We start from the raw sequence: 15,315 nt of genomic DNA, 5'->3' as shown, positions 1-15,315 counted from the left end.
ATATATATATATATAATAGAATAATTTGCAAGTTGTTTCGAATAGTTTGCCACTTGCTATAATTTTTAAATAATAATATGTCTTTTATACAATTATGAATATAATTAGTGTATTTTATAAAATATTGGAAAATCGTCTCAGAAGATTTTGTTTCATTAGATATTTGGTTAGTTTGTTTAATTATCTAATAGTTTACAATTTTGAGCTAATTAGTTAGTTTATAATTAAGTTAATTATTATATAATTATGTGTCTAATTAGTATATTTTACGAATGTTCAAAAATTGTCTCAAAAGGATTTTAGTTTTATTTAAACATTAGGCTATTTGGTTTAAATTAATTAATAACTTATATTTCGAGTTAACTAGTTTATAATTAAGTTAATTTATATAATTATGTGTCTAATTAGTATATTCTATAAGTATTTGAAAATCATATCAAAAGATTTTTATTTCTTTTTAGCTAAGTATTTTATTAATCTAGTTTAGTTTAAATCATAATTACGATTTTGAATTGATTAGTTCGTATTTTAATTATGTTATAATTAAGTCAATTATCTTATTTCATTAAGACTAAGAAGCTCACAAATTAACTATTAATTCGTCTTAGTTTAATTCTAACCGAGTCATCTAAAACTAATTCTTTTGATTACCTTCCAAATCTTTATGGCTAAATCATTAATCTATCACATATTCAGCCAAGTCAAACATTTGCCTGCATATCACTAAAGGATCGGGTTTGGGCCCTTTGGCCAAAGTTTCAACAGCCCACAGTTCCCTATTCCCATACAATATCAGCAATTCCATTCCTAATCCCAGCAGTGCCCAGCCGACCCAACCCAGTCCACTTCCCCGACCCGGTCCAGCCCATATCCTCCATTCACAAATGACCCAAAAGCTCCCAACATTCTGAAATCCCAAAGCTTCACGCTAGCAGTAAGACCACAACGCCTACTCGTCTCCAATCCAAACGGGTACTCTGTTTTTCTTTGTCTTCTTCTCCTCACGTCTCTATCCGCTTTAATATCGTCGCAGTAGGCAAGAAGCACGCGTCTGTCCCTATTTCCTCTTTTGGAATGGGGGTTGAAGACCTCAGGAAAGTATGTTAGCCTCTAATGGTGAAAAATATTTGAAGTTTGAATTTAAAATTTGGGCTTGGGTTTAGCCCGATTTTTCATCGGCTCCCTCTTTCTTTTCGGAACCCTATTCTCCTTTCTATATATTGCTCTTTGTCCACTATAAGAAAGGGAGGAGTTTTTATTTTTAGCGGACAGAGAGTTTGAAATAGAGAAAAAGAAAAACTCTCTACTGAGAGGAAAAACAAAAGAAAGGTTGGCGATTTTGGACTGAGAAAGAGAAATAGCACCAAAAAATAGGGATAAAATATATATCAAGTACGTTCGAGAAAGCAGAGGAGATAGCTAGTGTTGGTCTGAGTGTCGTTCTTCTTTCCCATTTGTTATCGTTTCCCAACGTTCGCGAGTCTGAGATTCTGCTCGGACTCTTTACTCATTGTGCATATTCCAGTTTTGTGGTGGAAGAATTGTAGCCGCTGACTCGTTATTCTCTGTTCGCTGTCCGGAAAGAGGTAAATCCTTTCTCGGCTTTGCTTAATTCTCAGTTCTTCCATGTTGTTTCGTTCATGATGTGTTCTTCACTATGTTTGTGTCTGCTTACGTGTTAATCTTGTTTTAGTCTCCATATGTTAGGATTTTGGTTAATGAATATTAGGCTAGTAATATATTTTCTCTTTGTATGTGTCATCTGCATATACATTATTTTTTTGAGTAGTTTAGTGTTATTGGTTAGCATATCATATCTCATCCTTGCTCGACTATAAATTCTTCATGGTTCCATCTCTTTCTATCATAATTTCTTATTCCGATCATAGCTTAGTGTAAAAATATTAAGGTTATTCAGTTGTTTGCAGTCATTGGTTTTAGTGTTTCTCTCTTAGACCATGATTCAAAGTTTAGTCTAAAGTTACTCCTATTTGCCTATAGCCTTTCGATTCTTTCAGATTTTTTTTTTTTCCTTCCTTCTCGTTTGCGTTCACCTGCTTTAATTTCATCTTGATGTGCAATATACAGTTCCTAGTACACTCCTGTGTGCTTTATTTTATTTGCTTATTTATTTTTTCTAGCGGAGGACCTGTTAAAAAATGAGAATTAATTTACCTTTGGGATTGTTCTTTAGCATTCCCCAAAGAGTCAGACTCGGATGGTTAAAAACTTTTAACCCTTATGCACCCTATGTCCTTAACTCGGTATCTTTAAATCCACATTTGATTTGGTTGCGATAAGTTTATCGTCTTAACTTGTTTGTTACTGCTGCCTGCTTGTTTAAACTGTGGCATGTTTCATTTTTTTTTTTTATTTTTTTTTTTTATTTCAAAAAATCTGATCAGTCTTATCTCTGCGTTAAAGTAAATCATTTGGTTAGTCTCTTGCATGTTAAATCCAAGTCGTGATCAGCAGGACAATTTCGTGATTGACTGTCGTAAGCTTGAAGTATATTAACCTGTTCTTGTACCGTATTTGAACTAGTTTGACGCTAGGTTCTCATAGTTGGAATTCTATTACGTTAAATTCTTCCTGTTTTATTAATCAATAATCTGTATATGATACGAGTTCAGCTTTAAGTATGATGTTTAAATTAGCGTATCGTTTCATATTCGGTAAAAGTTTTTTTTTATGTTTAGTTAAAATAAGAGCATGTTGTTATCAATAGCCTTTGGTTGTCCCGTTTTGCTACGAGTTTCGTCATCTCGAACTATAGAGGCTCATAATGTACCGCTAATTGTTTATTTCCATTGTTGTCACTGCTTCTTTTGTTGGAAAGCTCCACAATTTTTATTTTTTTTTAATTATTTATTTATTTATTATTTAAGCTCTAATATGCTTCTAGATGATATAACCTATGTCGAAATTTGGTTAATGTCCACACGTTTTCTCTTGTTAAAACTGAAGCTAAAAAATAATAATAAAATAAATGATAATAGCGAGATGAGTAGTTTTCATATTGGGTGACTTATTATTCAGGAAATGGAAATATGTGTATGTAGGAGTGCATAAGTCTGTTGGTTAGATTTACTCATGATTACGAAATAACATTGCCTGTTAACTTCCCTTATAGTGGAATAATAATGGGGTATAGGGTACAGTTTCGATTTTGTTTAAAAAATACATATTGTGTGAGGCGTGATATTTAATTCATTGTGTTCTCATAATTGTTTCCATCAATTGATCTTTGCAGAATAGCCTTTCTTAACTGTCTAAGACTTGTTCTTCCCCTTGTTGACTAGCTTTATTTTATTTTGTTTATTGTGAGTGACTGCGGAGAACTCCATTTGGGTCTTTCTCCTCGCATTTCGGGAGAGCTATAAAGGCTCAAACTCCTTTCCGAGTCGGTCAGCCATTAAAATTGATGAACAGGTCCCGAAGTTGAAAGAATACGCGATAGATCGAGAAAGTGAAAAAATTGGGCCAAAGGCCCACCCTTAATTCCAAAGAATTGTATTTTGTTACTTTGGGCCTAAGCCCTCGTCATTTCATTTATTACTATCTTATTAGAATTTAGGACAGGTGGAGGAATACTGGGCCTAAAGCCCAAAAGAAAATATCCTATATTATGCTAGAATAGGACAGGTACAAATGACTTAAATGGGCTAAAGGCCCAAAACGAAAATGGGCCCAAATACTGGCCCAGGCGGACAGGAAAACCAGATTTGGGCCCAACTCTCTTTCCCTCTTTACTTTATTGTGTTTCATTTTACTTGCTAGTATTTGCCGCTAATCTTAAGGTCGAAAAAATTCAAATCCCCAAAAGACACCCATTTTGAATTAATCACTTAATCTAGTTTTTCATCGTTACTTGACTTAAAAAATAAATAAGTGAATGAATAAGCTTACAAAACATTTCACTTGGATAAGTATTTCAACATTTTTCCTTTAATAGTTTCGACTACAAAAATAGTTCAATTTTACAAGACGAGTTAAGTTAAAATTATTTTAGCCAAATGATTAATTGTCGGATAACCACATTAGCGGATATTCTAGGTGCCTTGAAAACCTTCCTAGAATATTAATAGGAACCCCGAACCCCCCTTTAAGTATTTTCAATCGATTTCCTGTTTTAATCTTTTGAAAAATAAGTTTTCTTGATTTTTCTTAAAAAATTAAATGGCGACTCTAAAACCAGTCAAAATATATTTTCCAAATAAAACATGCGATATAAAGAAAGACCGTTTAAAACATGCTATAAACTCTGTGTGTATACAAAGATACCATAAGCCTGAAATGTATATAGAAATATAATGAACTGATGTATATAAAAATACAATAATTTATGTGTATGAAAATACAATAACTGTTATGGGAGTTTCTCTAACCGACAACCATCACATGAGAGCTATAGTGATGATACAGCGATCGACCTCACGCTGCCAGAGCATCTTATACCCGGCCAAAGGTATAAGACATGAACTGCCTAATGGATCCACTAGTCTATCTGGAAAGGGATTCATCTAAAAAGTATGATCCTTTCCTACCCATGGTGGCTAACATGGTTCTATGGGGGCTGTGGGTTCTTTGAACGCTCCCCCAATTCGGTGCTCGATACTACTCCCAAAAATGTACTGGCTCTTATGTTTTTAAAACATATTTCTTCCTGCTGATATAAGATAATTACTCAAAAACTAGCCCGAAGGCTCTTTGGAAATCTCAGTTTCCAATCTTGTTTAAATGTACAAACATTTCTTTAAAACTTCTTTGGGAATACATAGTTCCCTAATAACTTTGAGAAATGAACTCAACTTTAAACTCTTCAACAATAACTTCCACAACACAACTAACAACATCAACAACAACTAACAACATCAACAACAACTAACAACTTCAACAACTTCAACAACATATCCAATCTTTTCTCAATAACAATGAGTTGGGTGTGTGGGGGAAAGGATCAACCCACACTAAGAACTCACATACCTTGATAGGGATCACCCCCGACGAAAATCCACGATGATCTTGACGAATCTTTGCTTTATCTTCCCTTTCTCCTCTTCTTCTCCTCTTCTTCTCCTCTTCACTCTCAAGAACCCTAACTCTTTCTCTTTTAAAATGGGATAAAAATGATCCAAAATCAACCTAACACACAATATAATCCCAAAAGAAATGGCTAGGGAAAAGACCAAAATGCCCTTAAAATTTCCGGACGGATTCCCTGCCAACTGCCCAACTTTCAATGGCCATAACTCACTCATACGAACTCGGAATCGAGCAAACTCGGTAGCATTGGAAAGATCATTCCACAAGCTTCACACTCATAACTGGAACTACTCCTAACTCATCCAGAGCTAGGAGTTACGACTGCTCAAAGTTGGCCAAAAACTCACTGATTTCCACACTTAGCCAAATTTTCCAGATTTTTGAATTCCTTCCAAAAATGACTATTTCCGATTTTAAGTCTCTTCATAGATATTTCAAATTACCGGATGTTACAACATTTTTCTTATGTAGTTCTCATATATATCTTATACTCAGTGTGACACTTCCCTTATTTTTTAATATTTCAATGACATCTAGTTTATAGGTAAACATAAGTAACGTTGATTATGTTTGTAAATGTATCTATCTTAAAGTTTGTGTATTATTTTTTAAAAAACTATAGTCTCCTCCTTCTATCCACATACATATCATGATGTTGTTTCCGTCTTCTTTAAGGTGGATAATGTACCGTGGTATAGAATATTCCTTCTTAGGATAGAATGATTTACTTCATCAGAATAGTGGTACCTCATAATCAGCTTAACTTCGAACTCACTCAATGACAATAAATTACACCAAAATTTTTAAATTCAAGAAGAAGAAGAGTAGAAGATTAAAAAAATTATGGTTGAAAAATGAGAGGAAGCCCCTCTATTTATAGTTAACAAAGGGTAGTATGGACAAGTGTTTTTGTTGTGTCTTATCTGAAAAGTCATAACCTTTTCGAGAAGTCACGATCTTTTCGAGAAGTCACAACTTATTGAAAAAGTCACAACTCTTTGGAAAAGTCACAACTCATCAAAAAATCACAACCCTTTGAAAAAAGTCACAACTTATCGGAAAAGTCACAACTTATTGAAAAAGTCACAACCTAAGGTAGGGAGGGATATAATAGTAATTTAAGTTAGGAGTTCATGCTTTTATGATAATATATAGATATAGATAGATGTATAATTTTCTCTTTTCGTACATAGATAATACTTTTGCAAGGAAAAGGAGAGTGAGGAGGACTTTTTACAATATCAATTAATTCCTTTTCTTAATAGTTGTTTTGCTTACTTATTACATCAATTTTAATTCAATAGCTTCTTTATTGATAGTCTAATATTTAATAATCATAAGAAATCGATTGGTCTAATATTTAGAAGAGATGGTATAGGCTAGAAGAAGATCTCTCATATGATTTATTTACAAATTTTGAAATTGAAATGATACAAGACTAGCTCCAATTTGTGCAAAGTCCTCCTCACTTTTTTTTTCTTTTGTTTAAAAAAGTATTGTCTATGTATAAAAGAGAAAGAAAAGAGAAAATCATATATATTTCAAGTGAAGGTATGTACAAAATATATCCATCCATTTTAATAGTGGAAATTTGAATAATGACAGTTGAGACCTGAGTTCGACTCTTGCATTTTGCAAAAAAAAATATCTTCGTTTTTGCTTGACTTTTCCCGTAGTAGCGGCTGAGATGGGCTTTATTTATGGGCTGGATCTTTATTATTCTTCTTCTTACTTTTTTATTTTCTTATTTTTGCTCTATATATCCTATTTCTTTTATTAATTGGTTTTTGTTTTTTAGGTATATTCTTTTTAATTTAGCCTTTTCTTCTTACGTTTTGTTCATTTTCTTTCTAACAAAACTCCTTTTTAACGTATTAACTTGAAGAATTTTTTTAAAAATAAAAATGATAAATTGTTATTAAATTTGAAATTGAGGTAAAAAAATGTTTTAAATAAATAAGATAAGTCAAAAAATGACTAAATCCTTACAAAATTTTAAAGATTTTTGGTGATCTTCAAAGCAATATAATTAAATGGGGACTAATTAAGAATATAAAAAATTCAAAAAAATAAATAAAGTAGAATACTACAAAATAATAGAAAAAAAAAAAGCGCAGATTTAAAAAAAAAAAAAATCTATGGAGTAGAATAAAAGTAGAAAGACGCTAAATGGGGCACGGAAAGTCTACTTAAATTTGGTGGGTTAAACTCAGTTAAAGTTAGTCTTTCTCTTCTTCACGCTATAATTTTCCAAAGTTTGCTTGGCGAGGTATTTCTTTTTGTTTTCTACTTTCATTTTTCTGAATCTTTTTATTTACCCTGAGAAGTTATGGAGCGGTTTGCTAGTTAATTAATCTGAACAATAGATGATCATGAAAAACATCGTATAAAGGCAAGTTGTTCTGTTTGTTTCCTTCCCGAGTGAAGTGTCAAATCCATATGGGTTTCAATCATTAGCAATTCTATCATTCAGTTGTGTGTTCATGTCTAATCTTAGTTTAGGCTTTAAACACTATTGCATGTATCTCTATGCAAGTTATTGTTAGGTACTGAGGCGTAGTTGTATAATAGTGATATCCAGATCAGGTCAGCTTGTGTTCTGCTCGATTAATTCAATCGGTACCGTCTACCTTCCACCATATTGGATAACTTTACCATCCAAGACTTAGGGAAGAGTTCTTCCAGTATCACCTCTTCTAGGATTCTAACTTTGGTTTCCGAGGTTGTTTCTCCAACTTTTTAACTGCTAAGATAGCAGACTGCAACTTTGGTCCATGGTTTCCTGATGTTTCTTCAATCTTTTGATGAAAAACGATCATGAGTCTGTATACAAATATATTTGAACACTGTAACTAGTAACTACAGATTTTTATTTTTGTGAACTTAAAGTGAGGTGTTCAATGTTTGTGTGATGATGTCATGTGACATAGTTCAGAGAAATAGAAATCAATGGGGCTTCAAGTGCCTGCGATAAGAGCTTGAAGGACTTCTACTCACTCTAACAATGTAATTACGAAAAAGATAAGATAATAACTTCATAAATTTATGAACTGACTTGCGGGTGAGACCAATTACTCAACTAATAGTAAGGATGAACCGTAAAAAAGAAGATGAAAAGAAAACAAATATGGATGAGTCTCAAAGGAAGAAAAATCATGTCTTTATTCAGAGGATACTAACACTACATAAGCATCACCGATTATGAATGGTAAAGGCTTATATTTGCTTCACCGCGACATATTAGGCTTGAATCCTGCAATTTTTAAAAAAGAAGACTAAAAGTCAAGATCTTCAAGGATGAAGGAAACAGAAAATTCATTGCTATATAAAAATTAATCTTTTGAAGGAAAAAGATCAAGTTAATACCTGGAGGTTACATATCCTTTTTTGTATTTCTTCATTCTCGTAAGAATTTTGTGTTCCAATTCTACATCCATCCTCGAAAACCACACTGGATATCGAATTGACAACATTATGTATATTACGGACAGTCCAATAACAAGTCCACAACCGTAACCCATGAGAACCGCCTGCCAACTTATCATTGATGAATCTCCTTCTTCTTCTTCTTGATCTAGCCCAAATGGAGTTGTTGCTTGTGGTACCCCTTCATCACTGCCACAATCTTTTGAGAGTGGCAATCCACGTAACCCATCATTCCTTTGGTATGAACTATTCTCAAACGTATCAAATTGTTTTCCTTTCGGAATGCATCCAACAAGATGATTGTGAGAGAGATTTAGGACTTCAAGTGATGTGAGGGATGCAAGTTGTTGTGGAATTTCTCCGCCGATTTTGTTGGATGAGAGATCCAATGATTCAAGTACAGATAAATGTTGCATTGATGCTGGTATATGACCTATCAAGTTATTATGAGACAAGTTCAACGTACGAAGTCCAATTAGATCTCCAATAATACTTGGGATAGAACCTTCAAATCTATTCATTGAGAGATCGATAATTATGTCCGTAGTCAAAACTTGAGGAAGTTCAAGATCCAGTCCCTTTGTTGTCACTATCAAAGAATTTGTGTATAAAGTAGAATATGTTTCTGCTACATACTCTGGGGTTCCACTATTCTCACCAATCATTTTCATGGCTTGAAAATTCTCAAAAAGGCTCACAGGTAAATCTCCACTGAATCCATTGGATGAGAGATCTATTACTAGAATTTTAGCAAACAAGTTCTCAGTCCTTGAATCATTTATAGGGCCATGCAGCTTATTTGATCTCAATTTTAAAATCTGCAAATCAGGTAGGGCTCCCAACCATTTTGGAAATGTGTCATTCAACTCATTATTACCTAAATCAAAGAGTTGCAAATATTTGCAATTGATTAAAGATCGTGGGACTTTCCCCTCTAGCTTATTCCCATCCATTTTAATGACTCTGAGTTGGTTCCCAATACTAAAAGATGTATTAATTGTCCCACTAAGACTGTTGTTGCTTAAATCCAAAACCCAAAGTTCACTCATCTCACCCAAACATTGTGGTATTGTTCCGTCCAAATTACAACTTCCCAAATTTAGCACACCCAAATTCAGATCGCAGATGGCTGAATCAATATGTCCACTGAGATTATTTTGAGAAAGAATAAGATAATATAGTCCCTGCTGGTTTAGGAATGACTTTGGAATAGGACCTTCCAGCTGATTTTGTTTTACAGAAATGGAAAACAATGTTTGGGATTTGAACTCCTGAATCTTTCCACTGAAATGGTTATCACTCAAGTCTAAATCAAATAGTGAAGGGAGGGAGAATATCCAGGATGGTATAGTCCCGTTTAAGTGGTTTGATGACAAGCTGAGTGATTGTAGGTTTTGCAGTCCACTAACGCCCGATGGAATTGGACCAGTTAGGTAATTGGACGAAAAGTCTAACGTTTCAAGTTGTGTCCAGCTTCTGTTAAAGGGTAAGTACTCAAGTTGGAGATCAAAGTTGTTATTTCTAAGTGAGAACTCCCTGAGCTTTCCAAATCTCAAGAACGGAGAAATTGGTCCTTCAAGATGATTATTATGAAGGTCCAAAACCTCTATGTTGGTGAGATTCCATAAAGGATTAAGAATGGGCCCCGAGAGATTGGAAGAACTCATCACTAAGTCAACCAATGAAGTTAGATGACTAAATAATTCAGGTATCTTACCAGTGAAATTCACACCACTCAGATATAACTCCATGAGTGATGCACTGGTATTCCATTTGGTCGTGGGAAATCTAACTGTGAGCTGGGGATTGTTTGTTAAATCCAGAGATTCTAAGTTGGAAAGGTGGAAAACTCTTTTGGGCAATATCCCACGTAACTGTGTGTATGGAAGCCATAGAGTTGTTAAATAAGAAGAGAAATTTAGAGGAAAGGTGGAAGAGATGTTCACAAAGTTAAGGTCGAGCTCTCTTAATTGGGTCAAGTTTTTCAGGAACAATTCAAAATTGTTAGGTCCGAATCTAACCCCATAATCACTCCGGATACGAAGAACCCGTAATTTAGAAAGGTGAGAGATTTCTGCTGGGATTAGACCTGTAAAACTTGTAAGAAGCAAATCAAGATGCGTCAAACTAGAAAACTCACCAAATTTAGGTGAAATGAGCGACCCAGAAAAATCATTATAAGACAAATCAAGCCTTTTGAGATTGGAGAGTTGAAAGAGGCTACTATTGAAATGAAACTTGCCTTGAAGTTTGCTGCAAGTGAGGTTGAGCTCAATCACTTGTCCTGTCATCTCATCACAATGAACTCCATCCCAAGAGCAACAATCTGTGCTCTTGTTCCATGAAAGAGTTTTTGGATATGACTGAATCCATTGGCCTCTTATGCCGATACAATAACCAGAAACATTAGGATCTATTGTAAACATGTGTTTGAATTGTAGAAGAGAAAGAGCTTGATTTTTGGGGCATAAATGAGGTGAGGATGAGGACAAAACAAGTTGAAAGAGAAAGGGATATATCATAAAAAATACAAGGTTTACGTAGCCCATTTCTGCACTAAAATGTTCAAAACTAATTAAGTTGATAAAGAAGAAATCAAGAAATGTTTGATCTGTGTCTATATTCATCAATTTTGATGAGGTATATATAGCATAAATTAAGCAAAGAAATTTATTATACACATTTAATAACACAATTCCAGGAAGGTCACACAATTCAAGTCACATTCTCAAGTCAATTCAAATGAAAATCCCAACACTTGTAATAACACATGCATTTTGTCTTAACAACCAAAGCAGGAACTGTTTCTCTTCTTTTTCAAACTTCTTCTCTCTGGATACACATGTAAGCATTTCACCTTGTGTTTTCTGGTAAATTCAAATTTTAACAACAAATAAAAATATTACTAATTTGTATCCAGAGAATACTGAAAGTGATGAAGTAGATAAATCTGCAGGTATGAGCTGAATATGATAACTGCGACAGAATACCTTGATGTTATGTCGGTTGGATGTATGAACAAAGTTTCTTATTAGAAGTTGATAAGAAAAGAAGATATGAGGCATTTAGGAGGAAACTGTGCAAGTTTTTCCCAAAGCCGACTAAATCACACCATTTTAAGAATTTTGTGCAATTGATGTCGGTCTATTTTCACAATTCGTCTTATTAATTGGTTTGGATTTGCACTTCTTGTGATTTTAAGGTCTTACTTTCTGTCCCAAGTTGATTATTAGTGTCCTTTTATTTAAGTAGTGTCGACTTTTTTAAGCAAAAGAAGGTGTATGCCATGTCTTAATTTATTTCCCATGATCAAATTCTTCGAAGTATGAAAGCCATTTTTAAATTTTCGAAGTATATTCAGATGTCAATGTGTTTTACTCTTCTTGAAATTGTACAGAAGAAGTTGAAGTTGAGTCCGAATCTCCTTTGAGTTAAAAATATGCCAAGTTATTAAAAATAGCAAAAAGTATACAATATGTGCTAATATGTTTAACCATGCATAATTGATTATAAACTGATACGTATGTGAAGTAGTATTTGGAATTTGACAATAGCCAGATAAAAATAAATTTACTAGGCACATTTAAGTGTTGCTTTGGAGTAATCAATTCCAGGAAGGTCACCTAGTCATTTTCAGACAATTTTAGACTATTTAAAATTACACATTCACATTCAATGTGTCACACAATATGTAAAGACTATTTAATCTTTCTCAAGTCATTGCACTGTAAGTCAAATCACATTCTCAAGTCAATTCAAGAAAGATTCAAATGAAAGTCCCAATACTTGTAATAACACATGTATTTGTTCTGATACACATGAAATTATGCTGAGCTTATTTGTCAACTTTGGGAATTAATTTGTATCCAGGGAATACTGAAAGTGAACAAGATAGTAAATTCTGTTAATTACTTTTCCATATTCATATTTCCACAATTTTGGAACTGGAGGAAGTGATGAAGCGGAGTGTTGTTTTGGTGATAAATCTGCAGGTATGAGCTGCATATGATAACCGTAACGGAATACCTCATGTTATGTTGGTTGGGTATATGAACAATGTCTCGCATTAGAAGTTAATAAGAAAAAGAAGATGTGTATAAAGTGAAGTGATACTCTTAATGATTGGAGACATTTGGAAGAAAATTGTGCACGTTTTGCCCAAAGACAACGATATCACACTATTTTAAGAGTTTCTTCATTAAGAATTTTGTGCAATTGATGTCGGTTTATTTTAACAATTTGTCTTGTAAATTGGTTTAGATCTGCAGTTCTGGTGACCGCCCCTATTTTGGGGTGGTCTTTAATTATTATCCCTCAATCGATGGACTTTAATTTTTACCCCTGCTTATCATTTAATGGAAGTTTGTGGGTCAAAGTACCCTTAACTATGACCTAGTTTCATAAGAGAACTTTTTCCTTTGTCCAGCATAAGTTGTGTAGTATCTAATTCACAAGGCAAAAGTTTAGATAACATAGGTTTTGTAGGGATAAGTTATGCCTTGCGTATTCTGTTTCAAAAGGAGCTCAATTCAAATGTAAAGAAAATATTATGTTGGAAAATTAGAAACTAGTACTTCAACATGTTGCATAAGCAAGAAGCTTATTATTATCTGAAAAGAAGAAGAAATCACCATCAATTTGATTTGAGCTCTGCTATTAGTGTCCTAAATATTATCCTTATAGTACGAGGCTTTGCATGTATTTTTAACCATTTGCTGTAACACAGGTATTTGATGCGATAGAGCAGGTTTGCACATGGAATGCTATGATTTCTTCCAGCTTGTGCGCGTGCCAAGCTTGTCGAATTCGGATTCTAATTGTTTGAAGCAATGTCACATGAATTCGGACTTGATCTACTACAATGAAACATTATGGTTGTGTGGTTGATCCAGTACAGGAAGCTTACGACTTCATAAAGAAGATGCCTTTTTGTTGAAGCTGATGCTACTGTCTTGGGTGCTTGTAGACTTGGTGGAGCTATTGAGTTGGGAAATGAAGTAGCAACAGAATCATTCTGGGCATTATGTGCAACTCTCAAGCATTTATGTTGGCACAGAGAGGTGGGAAAAACCAATGTTAGATCCTGAAATACACAAGGTTCCAGCCCACAGTTTTATTTAGTAGAGTTGATAACTGCAGCAGCTTTTATTTGTAAAATTTTCGATGAGCCAACTCTGTAACTACACAACTCTGCTTTGTGCATTGAGATTCTTTTGATAATCGAGAAATCCCCAAGGGCTGGTGGCACACATTTCAGCTATGATGAGCCTGAGCCATGCATCGTGATGAAGGGGTTCTGCTGGATTTCTTCTTAAATGTGATATCTGGTTTCACCACTGCTAGGATTTAAACCTTAGTATTCAAGGTTATGTTGTTTCCCCAACTTTTTAACTCTATTGTATTCAAGTTATTATATATTGATCAGTATCGAGGAATATTTTTTCTATTTCAAAGTACACGAGAATTTGGAGTTGTTTTAGTTTTTTTAATGTGCTTTCTATTGTTATTCCAGTTTTCTAGCAAATCGTCTCAAGTTTTCTACTGTTACTTCAGTTTCCCTTTTGATCTCTTTGCATTCTATGAAATTCTATTGTTTTTCCTTGCAATTGAATTTGTTGAGTCACAACAGAAGAAAACTGGAACATATAAAATGTAACAAACACTTTACATAACATCACAAACTATGAAATTAAAAGCTTTTATTCTCATCCCAGCAATGCAGTGGACTTGAATCCTGCAAATTTCAAAAATGAAGAATTAAAGTTAAAATCTTTAAGGATGAAGGAGGTAGAAAATTTATGAATATAAATTAAGTTGAATACCTGGAGGTTACATACTAATGTCTTTTCTTGTGCTTTTTCATTCTCGTAAGAATTTTGTGTTCCAATTCTACATCCATCCTCGAAAACCATACTGGATATTGAGTTGACAACATTATGTATATTATGGACAGTCCGATAACAAGTCCACAACCATAACCCATGAAAACCGCCTGCCAACTTATAATTCATGAATCTCCTTCTTCTTCTTCTTGATCTAGCCCATATGGAGTTGTTGCTTGTAGTACCCCTTCATTACCGCCACAATCTTTTGAGAGTGGCAATCCACGTAACCCATCATTCCCTTGGTATGAACTATTCTCAAACGTATCAAACTGTTTTCCTTTGGGGATGCATCCAACAAGATGATTGTGAGAGATATTTAAGACTTCAAGTGATTTGAGGAATGCAAGTTGTTGTGGAATTTCTCCGCTGATTTTGTTGGATGAGAGATCCAATGATTCAAGTACAGATAACTGGTGCAGTGATGCTGGTATGTGACCTTCCAAGCGATTGTGAGATAAGTTCAACGTACGAAGCCCAACGAGATCTCCAATAATGCTTGGGATATGACCTTCAAATCTATTACTTGAGAGATCGATAATTATGTTTGTAGTCAAAACTCGAGGTAGTTCTAGATCCAGCCCCTTTGTCGTCACTAGAAAGGAATTTGTGTAATCAACATAATGCATATCTGCTACATACTCTTGGGTTCCACTGTTCTCACCATTTATTTTCATAGCTTCATTCTCAAAAAGGCTCAATGGTAAATCTCCACTAAATCCATTGGATGAGAGATCTATGATTCGAATTTGAGCAAACCTGTAAGTCGATGAATCTTTTATAGGGCCAAAGAACTTATTTGATCTCAGTCGTAGAATCATCAGATTCGGTAGGGCTCTCAACCATTTAGGAAATGTGTCATTCAACTCATTGTTACCTAAATCAATAACTTCCAAATATGTGCAATTGATCAATGATTGCGGGACTTTCCTATCTAGCTTATTCCCGTCAAATTTAATGA

At 34.1% G+C, this 15,315-nt stretch overlaps 1 protein-coding gene across 1 annotated transcript; it reads right to left on the bottom strand.

The window, feature by feature from the left end:
• Positions 1-7,742: 7,742 nt before the first annotated feature.
• Positions 7,743-11,039, bottom strand: LOC125851759 (receptor-like protein Cf-9 homolog). The gene is made up of 2 exons (XM_049531506.1): positions 8,413-11,039; positions 7,743-7,869 (listed from the first exon to the last, which is right to left on the bottom strand). The coding sequence occupies exons 1-2, from the start codon at positions 11,019-11,021 to the stop codon at positions 7,743-7,745; spliced, it is 2,736 nt and encodes a 911-aa protein (XP_049387463.1). The 5' UTR covers positions 11,022-11,039.
• Positions 11,040-15,315: the final 4,276 nt, after the last annotated feature.

Source organism: Solanum stenotomum, unplaced genomic scaffold (genome assembly GCF_019186545.1).
Source record: "Solanum stenotomum isolate F172 unplaced genomic scaffold, ASM1918654v1 scaffold2955, whole genome shotgun sequence".
In the NCBI taxonomy this organism is placed as follows: Eukaryota; Viridiplantae; Streptophyta; class Magnoliopsida; order Solanales; family Solanaceae; genus Solanum; species Solanum stenotomum.
The sequence above is the reverse complement of the archived record's forward strand: the minus strand, read 5'-3'. Positions and strand labels throughout refer to the sequence as shown.